This window comes from Haliaeetus leucocephalus, unplaced genomic scaffold (assembly GCF_000737465.1).
Source record: "Haliaeetus leucocephalus isolate CR32 unplaced genomic scaffold, Haliaeetus_leucocephalus-4.0 Scaffold577, whole genome shotgun sequence".
NCBI classification, from domain to species: Eukaryota; Metazoa; Chordata; class Aves; order Accipitriformes; family Accipitridae; genus Haliaeetus; species Haliaeetus leucocephalus.
The window spans coordinates 1,450,088-1,465,009 of NW_010973013.1; the positions used below are offsets into that span (position 1 = coordinate 1,450,088).

The following is a 14,922-nucleotide window of genomic DNA, read 5'->3' on the forward strand; positions in this document are numbered from 1 at the left end:
GGGCCGCCGGCGGCCGTGGGGAGCGCGGCCGGTCCCTACCCGCCGGGCCGCGCCTTCTGCGGGCAGTACTCGCCGGTGTCGGACGCCGAGGACACCAGCGGCTACTCGGAGTCGGGCTCGGAGTGGGAGGAGAACGCCCTCGGCGCCTTCCGAGCCCTCTGAGCGCCGACCCCGGGGACGGGGACGGGGACGGGACCCCCCGGCCTGGGTGCGAAGTCCTGCCCCGCCAAACGCCGTCCCGGGGTACGCGGCTCCGGCGGGTACCGTGCTACCTCACCCCTGCTCTGCGACTGTTGCACTTTATCCGGTAGTAACTGATTCTACCTATTTATTTGAGGAAGATAGGGGTCAGCTCCGTCAGCTGAGGGCATCTTTTTACACGGTATTTAAAGATTTCCGTGAGCCTGTTTTGTATTCCTATTTAACCTTCTCTAGCCAAAAAGCTAACCAAATCCACTGTGTTTTGGGGGTGGGGGCTGGCCTTAGAAAAGTAGAAGGGTGGGGATGGCCTGTCGGGATTTTTTGACCGAGGGGGGGGGAAATAAAAATAAAAGTTTACGTTTTTGCTCTACTTGTGTGTGTACCTGGGGCACAGACAAGGTTTCTTACCTCGGCCGACGGTGTGGGGCAGAGAGCAGAGGTGGCAGATATCCCAGCTGCAGGTTCTCTTCCCAGGTCCTGGAGAGCCACGGCTGCAGCTCAACTGCAAACAAGGGATCTCGGGGGCCTGAAGGAAAGGTTACAAAAATGCCTTAAACCTTCTCTGTCAGTATTTGCTTTAGATCCGCTTTAAGCAACCACCCCCATTCCTTAAGGAAAATGCAAATTTACGGCCTAAGTAATACAAAACCCAAACCTTCAAATCATTGTCTTGCCCAGACAAAAGCCTCGACTCTGCCACTTAAGCCAAGGTTAATGTTAAACTACAGAAAAGTAGGAGTATTTTGTGAACGCTGTAAAGGCGCTTTAGCTTTGAATTTGAATGCTAGGGACTACACAGAAGTTGTTTGTGTGATGGGTAGCAGGCTGAATGGCTCTGCGCTGAGAACACCAGAAGTAGTAGTAACAGAAGCCTCTCCTGTAATTCAGTCAATTTATTAAGGAAGGATATAGTACTATATACGTATTTCGAGGATAAGGCCAATTCTTCCTGCCTACAAAGCTGTGCTTCAGAGCAAGGTGTAAGACTCCAGTTCTGGAAGAGCACCTGAATGCCATGAGGCTCTCATGGTTTGGAAGCGCAGAAGTAGTCACCTGGGTACTGGTGGCAGAAATACCCTGTATCGGAAATCACGCCCCACAAAATAAGGTTACCAATGCACAAAATCCCTCAGTGCCACCCCATAACATACCTGTGCTTGCAAGATCTGGGATAGCTGAACTGTGGTTGAACTGCAAGCATGTAAGGCTAAGTGGCATAGCAGGACTGCTGATTAATATTCTCCTGTCAAAAACCAGAGCTTGTCCTTGGGGAAAAAAAAAACCAAAACCAAAAAAAACCCCCACAAACCCCAACCAAACACACATGAAGCAAAACCCAACCAACCAACCAACCCAAGTCAGATTCTGTCTGCCCCAAGTGGACTTGGGTTACGTTAGGCATCAGGAAGACCTCAGAAGAGAAGTACTTACAGGAGGAGACAGAAAATGAGACAATTATTTCTTGGGGTGCAGGGTGAATTCAAGTTTACTGACTCTAAGAAACCAAACCAACTTGTTCTACTCCTGCAGACTTAAGTTACAGTAGTCGTAGTGAGTTCTTGAGATCCTACTATGCTTAGGCCACATTCAGCAGCAACAGTCGTATCTGTTACTGTATTTCACCAAAACACAGCAACATTAACTCTGACCCAACATATTGGCAACTGAGGGGAAACGCAGCCTCTTGAAGAGAAGCAGCGTGTATATTCATTCACGTTGCCCATGTGTGTTGGCCAAATTACATATGAAAGTGCATGGATACTTTTATCACAAATTATCTATCTTCCTGTTATGTTACATTACCTTGCAATGATTTAAAAAAACCCACTTCAACACAAAACACGTTGGAAAGAACACATTTAAGAATCCACATGTAAAAAACCACCATACCTATGGAATCAGAGTTAAGATTGGAGCGTGGTCATTATTACAATGTATTCTGTATCCAGTAAGAAATGAGTTTGTCATGAAAAGCAGGTTCCCAAATCCTCTTTGCTGAATACCATTCTTGGTAGCGGTATCTACCGGTGTCTACAACATCTCTCTCCCTCAGTTTGGGGTGCTTGCTATCAACAGGGCACAGTTAGCCTCTGTGACTGCCTGGTGTTTTGTATTGGGAAGTCCTATTCCCGAAAAGCATTCAATGCATATGCTTAACTCGTCAGTATGCGAGCAGACTCCTGACAGAGCCGTAAGGGAGTACGGAGGTTCGTACCGTAAGCCAGCGGGCTGCTGCTGGAAAAGGCAGTCCTTGCTGTTCCCTTGTGCTAGCATGGGCGCCCACCGCCCCTGGCAGCGAGTGAGCTCAGTGTGCTATGCAGGCGGAAAATTCGACAAGAAAGGTGAACTGTTCTTCAGCAGCACAGCTCCCTGAACCGGCATGCTAGGGGGTTTTATGAGCAGCAGATGACAGGGACAGGAGTGCGAGGAGATGGTTCCTTTTTCCCCCCCGAGTTAACTGTTAGTTACTGTCAGGCTAAACCTATGTGCCTTAAGTTAGGCTTTGGCACCTTTCTCTGTTTAAATGAAAGGGGTGGTGGGAGCGGACCTTTCCGTCTTCTTTACCAAACAGATGGTAACACCACAAAACAATGGGTAACGTAATTACAAAAGCAATTGCAGGGACCACTGCAATGTTCTATTGCATTATTAGAGGTAAATTTCCATGGGTAACTCAGCAAAATTATTGTTTAGCATTATTTTGTAATATCACTTGTAAAGTTTCTAAATACCTTTTAAAACAGCTATTCACCTTGTCCACATAACATTTCATTTTCAGCAATTAACTTCTCTTAAAAAAATGACCTGAGACCATCTGCAAAAAAGTTTGCATTTTTGTGAAATATATCAACTCTCATAGGTCAATTTATTCAGAGTTACAAATTTCATTGAGAATAAAAGATTTATGCATTTCTCTTAATTAACAGAACAAGTTTAGCTAAATATAAACTCTGCACTAAAGTTTTGCAGTGGCACAATACCAACACAGAATACAGAAGCATCTTTAAACTATACAAAATTTTAAAATTGAAAATAATCCTGTTTACATATTCTTTATACATTAACATATAAAAGACCTCATTTAATGAGGCATCTAAAAGAATCAAAAACATCTCTACAGCTATCTCTGAAAATTCGTATCTGGAAACAATTCATTACACAGAAGCTTTACAAGACTATTTAAACAAACCAATACACACTTTTTACAAGATTAACATTCCAAAAGGTACTCATAGGCAGGTTGTCACTTTTTATTTTTGCAGTTTACCCCACTGGTTATCTTTAATTATAAAAATCTTCATATTTATATATGTTGGGTATTGTTGGATAACCAGTAATCTAATTTAAAAGTTGTGCAAAACAAACAAAAATTTGGAAAAACAATATGTTTAACCAGTCATTTATATAAAATACCAACTAAAACACTTCTTTTGCCCCGTGTGAAGGGAAAAAGCCATAACCAATCTCTTTCCAAAAAGTTACCAGTTACATTTTTATATTCCTTCATTAGACTCCTTCTATAAGTTATGATAAATTAAAAAGTTCCAACGAGACACTGACTGATCGACAGACCTGCCCAACATCCTCAAGTTTACAGCTTCTCTTTGCTGTCCGTATCCTGCTGCTGCTTCTTTACCTCAGGAACACTCAGCCTGCGTTGGTCACCACGCTACCTGAAGGCTGAAATGGCAACCCTCCACACCTACACAGAAGTGTAGCTTTACATAACAAAGACCTGCCATGTGGCTACTAACGTGAGCCATTTCCTCTTCATCACTTCTAACATACCAGGAGAGCCAACAGCAAGGTGTGCAGAATTAATCTGAACTTTTAAAAACTAAGTTCAAATTATATGAAAGTATGTTTTCAAGTTTATTATAATAAATGCAATTACTAAGAGATTACCAGTTAGCAAAACTATTGTATGTGAATTACAAATGGAGAAATCTAATGTAATGCTGGCCAGTAATGCTGGTTTTCTTAAGAAGCAGATATAATATATTTAAAAGGGTCCTTTCTGAGAGGTTTTCTTTTCCCTCATCTTCTGGCAGTTAGGATATTTGGTGAAGCCTATATAAAGGAAGAGGATTTTCCAGAACTACTTGCTGTACACTTGAAAAAGTTTTCAGTCTCTGTTGGTGTTATTAGCTGCAAAAGCATGTAAATTTCCCATCTGGCTCAGACCACTTTGAATATGTGCAACATGGATCTCAACATTGTTCTGAAAACAGCTACAGAAAGAAAAGAAGAAAAAAAGTAACATTTTTTAAGACTTGTTTTTTTTTTTTAAGTAAAACTCATATTTAAGAGCTGTGTCTGAATATTTCTACAGTGAAAATCAAGGTACAAACATAGCCAATGCAAAAATTCAGATGACTCAGTAGTACATACCAATGCAACTTGATAGAGACATATGAAAGAATAACATTTGCACAAACAGCTGCATGAAATCAAGAGTTACTGACTCAGGTACTTCAAAGAAGACTTTAATACGACCAGAGTTAATGAAATAAAAATATTAGGAAAAGATATGCCCCAAATAAATGCAGTGAAATGGAAACATCACCCTCTTCGCAGTGTACATCACCTTTAGTTGAATCCATTCCAACGTGCAATTTGCAGTGTTGATTATAGAGAAGTTCACTAATGCTTGGGGTTTATTTTTGTTTTTGCTAATGAAAAAATGCTATACACCAGCATTTCTCAATAATTATTTTTAAATTAAAAGGCCATCCTACTACCTTTGCCAAAAAAAGAAAAAAAAAAAAAAGAAGAGAAAAAGAAATTCTTAAGTGCAGCCTCCCATTATTATGTAGCAATAGGAGTATGGAGGGTATAAGGAAATAACGCAGCATTTAGGCATATTTTCTAAATTATGTAATTTAGCAGCATTACAATTATTTAAAAAATCCTGGTCACAATTTGCTGGAGGCTGCAGTGTACTCCAGACAAGTATCACCACATTCTTGCCATCACCACATTCTTGCTATTTTTATAATCCTTCCTCAGGCACCTGCTTATGACAACTGTTGAAAAATGGCCCATCTAGACTACATGGGCCTTTGATCTGGCACAATACATGTGTTTTTTGGTTTAAAATATTGCTGATGAAAACTGGTCAGAAGCTATAATTGTCTCTATGCCAGCTTTTGATATTTACGTACAAGAGGTTGAGTAACTATGCAAAAAGAACACCAAAATCATACTGTTCTGTGGTTTAAAGAACTTATATTTACTAGTGGGACTTCAAAGTCTGAAAATGTTCCAAAATAACTTATTAGCTGTCATAAATGACTGAAGAGCAAGAAAGTCTAGTTGTTGCTGCATCAATGTAGCACTTACTTTCTTTGTTCTTCTCTCTCTTTTTTTTTTTTTTTTTTTTTCTCTTTTAAGATCAGGTTACTTCACTGATAGGTTCAAACAGAAAACTCCTAGTTTCACACTCCCTTTATGAAGTCCCATTTTAAATGGGACCATTCATTCCTATAAGTAAAAGTTACCAGATTAAAACCCTTAATTATAATCAATGTTCATGTCCAAAATACAGTAAGAATTGCTTGCTGGCACAAAACGTGTAATTAAGAATTAAATATTCAAAAAGTAATACCTGATATTTGAGGAGTCTATTGAATTCTTAATGTCATTTAATGAATCTGTTAGTGATTTAAATTCAAAGGAATTGAGATCACCTCCTTCTGCTAGACACTGCAGGAGAAGAAAACAAAAAAATGTTCTCACAGTTCAGCACAAAGAAACTGACAGAGCTTTAATACTACGTATTTTATGGTAGAAACTATTTTTTGCAAACATTTTACCTTAATTTGCAGTAATATTGCTGTAAGTCTAGAGATAAGATCAGTTAAATTTTCACTCTCAACACAAAGCTGTCCTGTTGTCAAGGAATTTGCTTGCCTGACGATCTCCTGAGCCTCCTCTTCACACCTACGCCTCAGATCTGTTGGCTGGTCGGCAGGCTGGAGGCCTTGGTCAGGAGCAAGCTGCATAGATATAACGAAGAGAAATTAAGAATAAAGATCTCCTTTGCATTTAGTGTATGTGTGAAATGACAGATGATTTCAAAGAGAGTTCACAGGTACACAGTATTTTTTCTTCATTTATGTACATGTATGTCTATTTCAAAACCAGCCACTGGCATCAGCAAAAGTGTCTGCTTTCTGGTAAAAGAAACAGAAACAGACAGATAAAAGCAGAGACAGAGAGAGAAGGAATCCAATGCAGCTACTACTAGTTTCACTTCAAAGTGACCCCCACCTACACCCTATTCCCAGAAAATTCTGATTTTTTTTGTATTTAGGTTAAGCAAAGCCAACAGGTATATACAGATTCCAGCAAAATCTTACCTCATAACAATACTGTTGAACTTTATGCAAAACTTTATTTAAGTCTTTGTTTAGTTGTTCTAGATCTAGAACAATAGTTGCATATCTCCTCTGAAACTCAATGCCTATTGGCATAGAATAGGATTTCTGTGGAAAAGACAAAGCATATTAAAGTTAATGCAATACTGTACATTTATATCTTTTGAATTCATCAAAAGGAATTTTCACTTGAAAATAATACTGACATATTTGGAATCCCAGTGTTTAATAGAAAAATGTTAACATACAAAATATTAAAACATAGTATCACTATTTAAAACTCCAAGTGACAACTGTGTAATAACTACCATGCTTTCATTCTCTTCATAAAGTGCTATGACAATCTGTGGTGGTAAACGCTACAGAAGATGACTGTGGTCTGACCTGCTTATTTCTCCAGTAGTTGGGTATGGCTTCTCTCTACCGTATGAACAGAAAACTATCCTGTCAATAGGAGAGCAGTATAGGACAATATGGCCACGACCACCTCTGCTGCAGGATGGGAGGCACAGTTGCCTAGTAAGTTAGTGGTCACTTGAGGATGACTCAGTGCTACATACCTTCTGTTACAGCTAACAGTTCTGCCAAAAAAGAAGGTTACTAGAGCTTATATTTGGTAACATAAGTATTTTGGGTAAGCACAATTCTCCACAAAAATAAATACCAGAATACAGTACTTTTTTCTTACACTGTTTTCAGAATGTGTCTTGACACTGTTTGGGTGATATTTATGAAACTGAAACAAAACATACAATATATTATAAAATTTCCTCCACAAATGGCCTCTTGCAAGATAAGCTGGATCCATTTCCACTGCTTCTCAGCCACAAATCTGAGATACAGGTCCCTCATATGTTTAAATCTGTAGCTATAGAATTTACAGCACGAGATAAAGCAAATTGCAAAGTCAAGAGCCTTCATCAGGAGGATCCAGGTCAAAAACTCAAAATCAAGGTTTCAGTTATCAGTTCAGTTCAAAGTTCCCCATTAAAGTTGATCACTGAAATAATCTCCAGGAATTTACAAGTCTGAATATCAGATTAATAGGGCTTTAAACTAACACCATAACTTCAGAATTCACCTAAGAGCAAATTGGAAACCAGCATAAATTTGACATACTTCCTCCAGCTCTAGAACGTAAGGAAAAAATTGTAACTTTCTGACCTTCTTCAGCGACCAGCCCACTTAAAGCTCCAGGTTAGCTGTGAAAGCTGCACACAATTGTGAATTCCCCATCAGAGAGGAAAAGCTAAGGGCACTCCATGCTAGTGATGATAAAAGAAATATTTCTCAGCACCAGCACTATTTCTGATCCAGGAGCAATCCAAGATCTGGAAACACTGACAAACAGCTGAACTGGCAGACAAAAGATGGATGGCTTTCAGTAGATGGAAGCAGATAACAACTTTCTCACTGAGCATCTACATGCTTCTCTGGAACAACCAGCATCACCCTTACCTTGTCTTTATCACAGGCCAAGTGAAAAAATAACTAGCCATCCTTTTTATTTAGATTTGTTTATCCAAATGGCTATCAGAAGTGTGTTCACTGTTTTATGTATATGGTAACTTGTTCATAGCCTGCAACCAAGATGAGTATAGTGATGTCAAGATGCTTAACTATTAATAAGCTGTCCTTTCAGAAAAATTAAATAGAAAATGTGCAGTTGCACGTATTAATAGCTGCTCTGAAGGCATCCCCTGTTTCATGTAAATTTATTATTATTGCCAGATAACAATGGACTACATTCAGCACCAGTTCTGATTTTGGTCAGTTCTGTTTATTTCTATATTGGATCAGTCATTAAAAAAAAAGGTTTCCATGAAAGGATTGCTTTAAACCAAATAGTGGTGTTACTATAACAATTATCAAATCACAATTGTATGAATTATTATCAAAGTCTGACAATTAAACTATACCTGAACAAACTCAAAGGATTCTATTTTATTAATGTTCAGGTATGTTCTTGATGTTCAAGTGGATTGGTACCGAAAAAAGATTCTTGTTCAGAGAAAATACATTTTAAAGGAGAAACAACATATACTCAGTGACACAAACGTAGATGGGATTGCCAAGGGACAAAGAGGGTTAGAAGACAGCCTAAGAATATGGCCCAATAGAAAAGTATCATGTCCTCTATTTTTATCAGGACAGCCTTGAACAGTAATGGAGGTTGCGTTATGATTGCTGGTTTACAAAGGAAACAGCACAAGGAATAATTTCAAAAGTATCTCAAAGTCCTTATCTAGGCTACAACTGAACTAAAATACATCAAATTTAATGTTTATTTCTAAACCCCCTTCTTCCCCATTGCTTTTTTGCTCTTTCAATTTTGTGGAATAAGAACATCAAGGAAAATAACAATACAGTTAATTTATGACTTAGTAGCCAAGTGACATGTTAATATCTGGATTTTTTGTCAGAGAAAGGCTACTGTCATTTCTATGGATTTCCTTATCTATGCAAAAATACTAATATCTCAGTAAAAACAGGAAGTTTTTTAGTTTAAGAAGAGTTGGTAATTTTTCACTATCAGTTACAGGTTGCAATGGTATGTTTTAATCTTGGTTATTTTTGCATCTATTTTAACTATTAATAGGCAAAATGAAAAGAGAAAACATTTGTTGCACAGGAAAAAATAACAGTGACGGAAATGATAACGCAGTTTTGAAGAGCAGCATCACAGCACAAAAGAAGAAAATTACAGAGATGTGGGGATGGGGCAGTAGGAAGCAGAACAACAGAACGCACATGCACACACGATCACTGAAGGGACAAAGACAGAAATTGTACCACAATAAATCAAATCCTTCAACATTCAAATATTTTACATGGGAAAAATCAGCTTTTTGGTTTCAAGAAATAAAAAGGACTCCTCTTCCTCTCCACAAACCTTTAGCCTTCTGTCTGTATGTTGTAGAGACAACTGTCTGAATGGACGCTAGCAGAAGGTTGAGACTGATAGCTTTCCACTTTCAAGTTGATTGATAGCCATGGCTGGTAGAAGAGGCACTCTTATCATTTTGATTTACTGACTGATGATTAGATAAAGCCTAGCAAGAAAAAATATTCTGCTGCTGCTAATTATGCTGTAGCTGCTCTGGTACTGTAATTTTAAATGCTGGTTAACGGCACTCAGAGCTTTATATAGAAAAACTCTGAACTGAGTTATTGTTTTAGCCAGAAAGCTAAATAAATAAGTACCTACCATCCACAAAATAAAACTATGATGTCTTACCATATAAACTTGTACCAAAGATTCTCAAAATACATAGTATTTCCTTACTTCATGTGTCAACTGACATAGGCTATCTTGATGTTAACATTAATCAGTTTCCAAAGCATAATGCTTTCAAAGAAGAGTCATATTTGAAACAACTGACCTCTCTGACTTGTCTTTAAAAAAATAATCAAAAAATCTCACGTTATAGAAAGTGATAAAATACAGATTTTATCTAGACTCTAGTTTTAATTGTATCTATTTGCATTAGCTGTTAAAGCATATCCTGTTTTAAGAACTGAAGAGAACATTCTCACCAGCTTTTCTGCTTCTGTATTCATCTCTCTCAATTGTTTGATGTGTTCCTTCTTGATCATAAGGATTTTCGATAACCTGGTCTAAAACAAAGGAACTATTTTTAGAATTAATAGGTCCTTAAGCAGTTTTGAAATGCCATAGAAATTCAAGATAATAAAATGTGTGTTTCTTTCATAATTTTAAAATACATTTCTCAGTTGTTCATCAAGTTAAGATGCAGAAATAAAAATTAATTAAAATTAAATGGTGGATTTTCCAGAGATTTTTAAAGCATTTTCAAGTGCTCTAGATTGGAGAATGCTAAAATCCATCAGCCCAAATTCTCTATAGTAAGACTAATATAATTTATGACCAGCTAGAGACTGAAGAACCTTCTTTTTTTGCAGCCTGAAGGGAAGCGAAGGGTGTTATCATCGTGTAGTACAATTAATATCACTCACCTTACCATACCTTTTTTCACACAGTTCTCAGCTGTGTCCTCGACTGAGCACTAGCCCTTTGTGTATACTCCTGCAGTAAAACCTGGTATACAGGTTGGACCTATTTTATACAGAATAACTCTGGGCTTTCCATTTCCCTCTTTCATAATGGGAATACCCTGTTTCTGCTGCCCTTGGGACCTAGCAGGCTGAGGTGGAAATCACTGGGAATGCTCTCAACACACGTATCACTCCTAAAACTAGTCATACTCTCTAGGGCCCCGAGAGAAATCCTAGCTCCACTACAACCAGAAACAGTTTTATTACTGATGTAAACAGAGCCAAGATTTCAGGTTTTATAAATTTCAAAGGGGTTAACAGCATCCTAGTAGTGGAATGTGGGACTGCAGAAATAGGAACACCTAGTTCAACACACATCTGCTTATATATAATCGTCTTTGTTGATTTTCAAGTTCAGTCTTAATGCAGCCAGGTTTCTCGCTCTCCCAAATCCTAATGGAAAATTGTTCCAGGAGTTCTTTCAGCTAGTTATGAATCTCCTTGGAATTTCCATGTTAAATGCATTCTTGTTCACTTCATAGTAATTTGTTCTGCCAAAGCTGTTTTTCAGCTAAATATAGGCTCTCCCTCCTTGTATTTATCCCTGTTTATTCAGAGACAGTAAAAGCATCTCTCCACTGTTCTTTCACTAAACTAATCACAACCGAAGCCTTTCCAGCCTCCTCTCCCATAAAAGGTTCTTCAGCTCCTAAACTTTTGTGGCCCTTTCTGTATCTTTTTTCCATTCACTGTCATTTTTCCTGAATGTGAACAACAGAAAGCCTGTGCCAGTATTCCAAATAACAGACCTATAAACTAGACCTGTAAAACAGCATCAATACTTCTCATTCTACCACAAACACTTTGCCAGATGCATCCTATGAACAGATGGCAAGCCATGGTCAGATGCACAGAGGCAATACTGCATAGGTTATCACTCTTCCAATTCTAGCTGCTCATTTCTGTCCTTGTGCTGTTCCCCAATGCCCGTGCTGAACAGCACTTGCATTTTTGCAGCTACATGAAGAACTCAGTCAGGGAACTGATAATGACAAAACAATTAATTCAGAAAACGCGAGAAAAAAGTTTTAAAATTGTTACTTGTGAGCTGGATTATGTCTCTGATCTAGTTTCTAACACACCACATAAATGCTCATGTTGGCAAAAAAACACCTGGAAGGAAGGAAAGCACTGTACACTATCTGCCACTGCTGCCAAAAAGTTACTTGTCAAGCTCTGCTGTTGTCACCATCCGGCAACTGCCTAACATGTCTAAGTCCTCCTCCTTCATGAAGCTGGCGAGTCTCCATCTTAATGCAGAATATATTATTTGTCCCCAAAACTTGCAAGGTATTTGGTGCTTAATATCTACTTTGATGTCCAGACATATTCAAGGATGCAGGGCTCTAGTTCTCCAGTTCATGAGCTTGGACTTTATATTCGTCCTATTCCCAGATACACTCCAGAGATCAAGACAAACTGATTCTTTCTACAAGAAACTCTGACTTTTCAATGTATCTATGACGTCTACCAACTTTCTCTCATTGGCACATTTTATTAAATAGAATTCCATGTTCATTTGCCAGTAGCAGCAGTGGATGCTTTAAGTCAGTTTGGCCCTATTTTCCTTGAGAAATTCTTGCCTAACAGCTCTATTTTCAGCATAACTCATCCTGTTTACTGTTATAATTTATAGTTCTCATTAAACTGGAAATGAATTTTTAGTACAATGCTTTTCCACATTAAAAGAGATGAAGGAACAAACCAACCAGTATGTTTAGATTCATACTTTAGATTTCATTTTTTAGTCAAAAGAATATTTTTAAGAACACAAGCATTTCAAAGTGTGCAATAACTTACTATGAAATATTTTCAAAATTTTTGTAAGCAGAAAATAGTAAAAAATCCAGTATCCATTTTCAGATTTTCCCTCCTGCATTTAAGTTGAGAAGATCACTCCTTTTTCCACAGCAATGAGGAAGACACCAATTCATTTCCTGAACGTGCTGCATTAACATACTCCCTCTACTGGACATGCAGCAACCCTGCAAACAATCTGTTTTGTCCTAGATTGTTTCCTTCACAAGCTAATTTTTTTCCTCAAAACAAAACAAGAAGGCTGGGGGGGGGGAAGCTGTAGCTGAGTGCTTGGAAAAACATCCTCCAAATTTTAATACTGACTACAATGTAAGAATGTAATCTATCAATTTTGACCCACAGTATAGCCTATGAAATATTTAAGGATACATCACATATTGCATGTAAGCATGAAAGACTTTAAAAAAAATTATTACTGTTACTAACATTGTTGACTTTATTCTTCATATCATAATGTTAATTTTCGAGCCATTCTTCTCCTAATATGCATATGTTTGTCCACAGTGAAAACCAGAAAGAATAGCAGTCTCTGATGCCAAAATACAAACATGTATAAATTAACATAAAGATTTAGAAAAACTAACACTCACCAGTATAGAACTATGATTAAAATAGTTGTTACAAGTCCCAATGTTTGCTTATAACTGCAAGTTATACACAATGAGAATATCCCTAACATTTATTTGTCAGTGTCTGCACATGATTTTGGCTACATTTCCTTTCATTCCAAATTAATTTCAGAACCTGTAAAAGAGAACTAAGGAGCTGGGTTTGAAACCTTATTCAAGGTGCACTGCATTTTTTCTGTGTTGTCCAAAATAAAGTTTTCCCATTAAATTATTTATTCATGGTATCATAAATAATTGCCTGGCAATAGTTCTCCAGAAAGTTTTCTTTGAATCTAACATTTTCTGATAATTTACTTCCTGAGTCACCATTAAATCAGAATGAAGGCTTTGACTTTTTTACTGTACCAGTGTATAAGAAAGGCTAGAACATCTTTAATGGCTACCTTTATCATAAAAATACATCTGGACTGGTGAATGCAGTGCAATCAATAATCAGTATTCACCAGTCTCATGTATTTCACAACACCAAATTTCAGTAGCATGCTTAAACTTCTAATAAAAAAGTTGATGCTTAAAATGCTAGGCTTAAAAATAACGCACAGTCCTTCAATAAATGCCTTTTAAGCATGATTCTTTCATGATTCTTTATCAAAAAACTGGATAATGTTGCTCACATAAACAAATGCCAAAAGCTGTGGCTTGATTTTGTTCAAAATCTTTTGACAGTCTGCAAGCAAAAATACATACTAATGCAGTATCTTTGTAAAATGCCACCATTTATAATACAAGCAAAAGGCCTACACTTTTAAAACTTAGCTTTCCTTATAATGAGTAATAATATACCACCAAATGTGACTGAGAAACCACACTTTTTCACATTTAAAATACAGAAACAGTATCATAAACAAATCAACTTGACACACTAAATAGTTGTAAAGCTCAATACCCCATACCCCTTAGTTACAGTCCTGGTTTTGTCTGGGATGGAGTTAATTCTCTTTCTAGTAGCTGGTACAGTGCTGTGTTTTGGATGTAGTGCAAGACTAATGTTGATGGCAACAACTAAAACATCAGTGTGTTAAGTAGTGCTTATCCTAAGTCAAGGATTTTTCAGTTTTCCATGCTCTGCCAGGTGCGCAAGAAGCTGGGAGGGAGCACAGCCGGGACAGCTGACCCTAGGCAAAGGGATATTCCGTACCATAGAATGTCATGCTCAGTACATAAACTGGGAGAGTTGGCCAGGAGGGGCTGATCGCTGCTTGGGGACTGTCTGGGCATCAGTCAGTGGGTGGTGAGCAATTAAATTGTGCATCACTTATGTTTCTTGGGTTTTATTTCTCTCTCATTATCTTCCTTTTCATTACAATTATTATTACATTTCAATTTTAAAGCTGTTCTTATCTCAACTGATGAGTTTTAATTTTTTTTTTTTTTTCCATGATTCTCCTCCCCATCCCACTGGGGGCAGAGAGTGAGCGAATGGATGCATGGTGCTTAGTTGCTGGCTGGGAGTAAACCACAACAGCTACCCAGTTTCATTGATTGTACTCAGTGACTTAAGTAGGAGGATAGCTGCAGATACAGTTTAGCAGCATAAACAAAGACCGTACCTTTTGTGTATTTCACTTCTTAACATAATTAATCTTATAGCAACTACAACTATTTTACATTTTCTTAGCTAAGCTAGATGCCAAGCCATCTTTTTCAAAATTAGCTTCATACAATAAGTTTCCCCTAAAAAAATGAATAGATCATTCTGTCAAATAAAATTCATTATGTGGAATGGCCAAAATATTAGTGTCTCCTGTGAGCCACAGACAAAACTTGATTCTTTTGACCAATTACATACACTTTAAAATTTGAGAAGTTGTGCTGTT

At 37.7% G+C, this 14,922-nt stretch overlaps 1 protein-coding gene across 2 annotated transcripts in view; it reads right to left on the bottom strand.

The window, feature by feature from the left end:
- Positions 1-3,030: 3,030 nt before the first annotated feature.
- LIN9 (lin-9 DREAM MuvB core complex component) overlaps positions 3,031-14,922 on the bottom strand; it is a 31,215-nt gene continuing 19,323 nt past the window's right edge. For both annotated transcript variants that reach the window (XM_010577736.1, XM_010577737.1), the window contains 5 exons: positions 10,119-10,199; positions 6,564-6,689; positions 6,018-6,200; positions 5,810-5,907; positions 3,031-4,433 (listed from right to left, as the gene is read on the bottom strand). In XM_010577736.1, the coding sequence (XP_010576038.1) occupies positions 4,328-4,433; positions 5,810-5,907; positions 6,018-6,200; positions 6,564-6,689; positions 10,119-10,199 (594 nt within the window). In that variant the 3' untranslated portion in view covers positions 3,031-4,327. The remainder of the gene's footprint in view (positions 4,434-5,809; positions 5,908-6,017; positions 6,201-6,563; positions 6,690-10,118; positions 10,200-14,922) is intronic.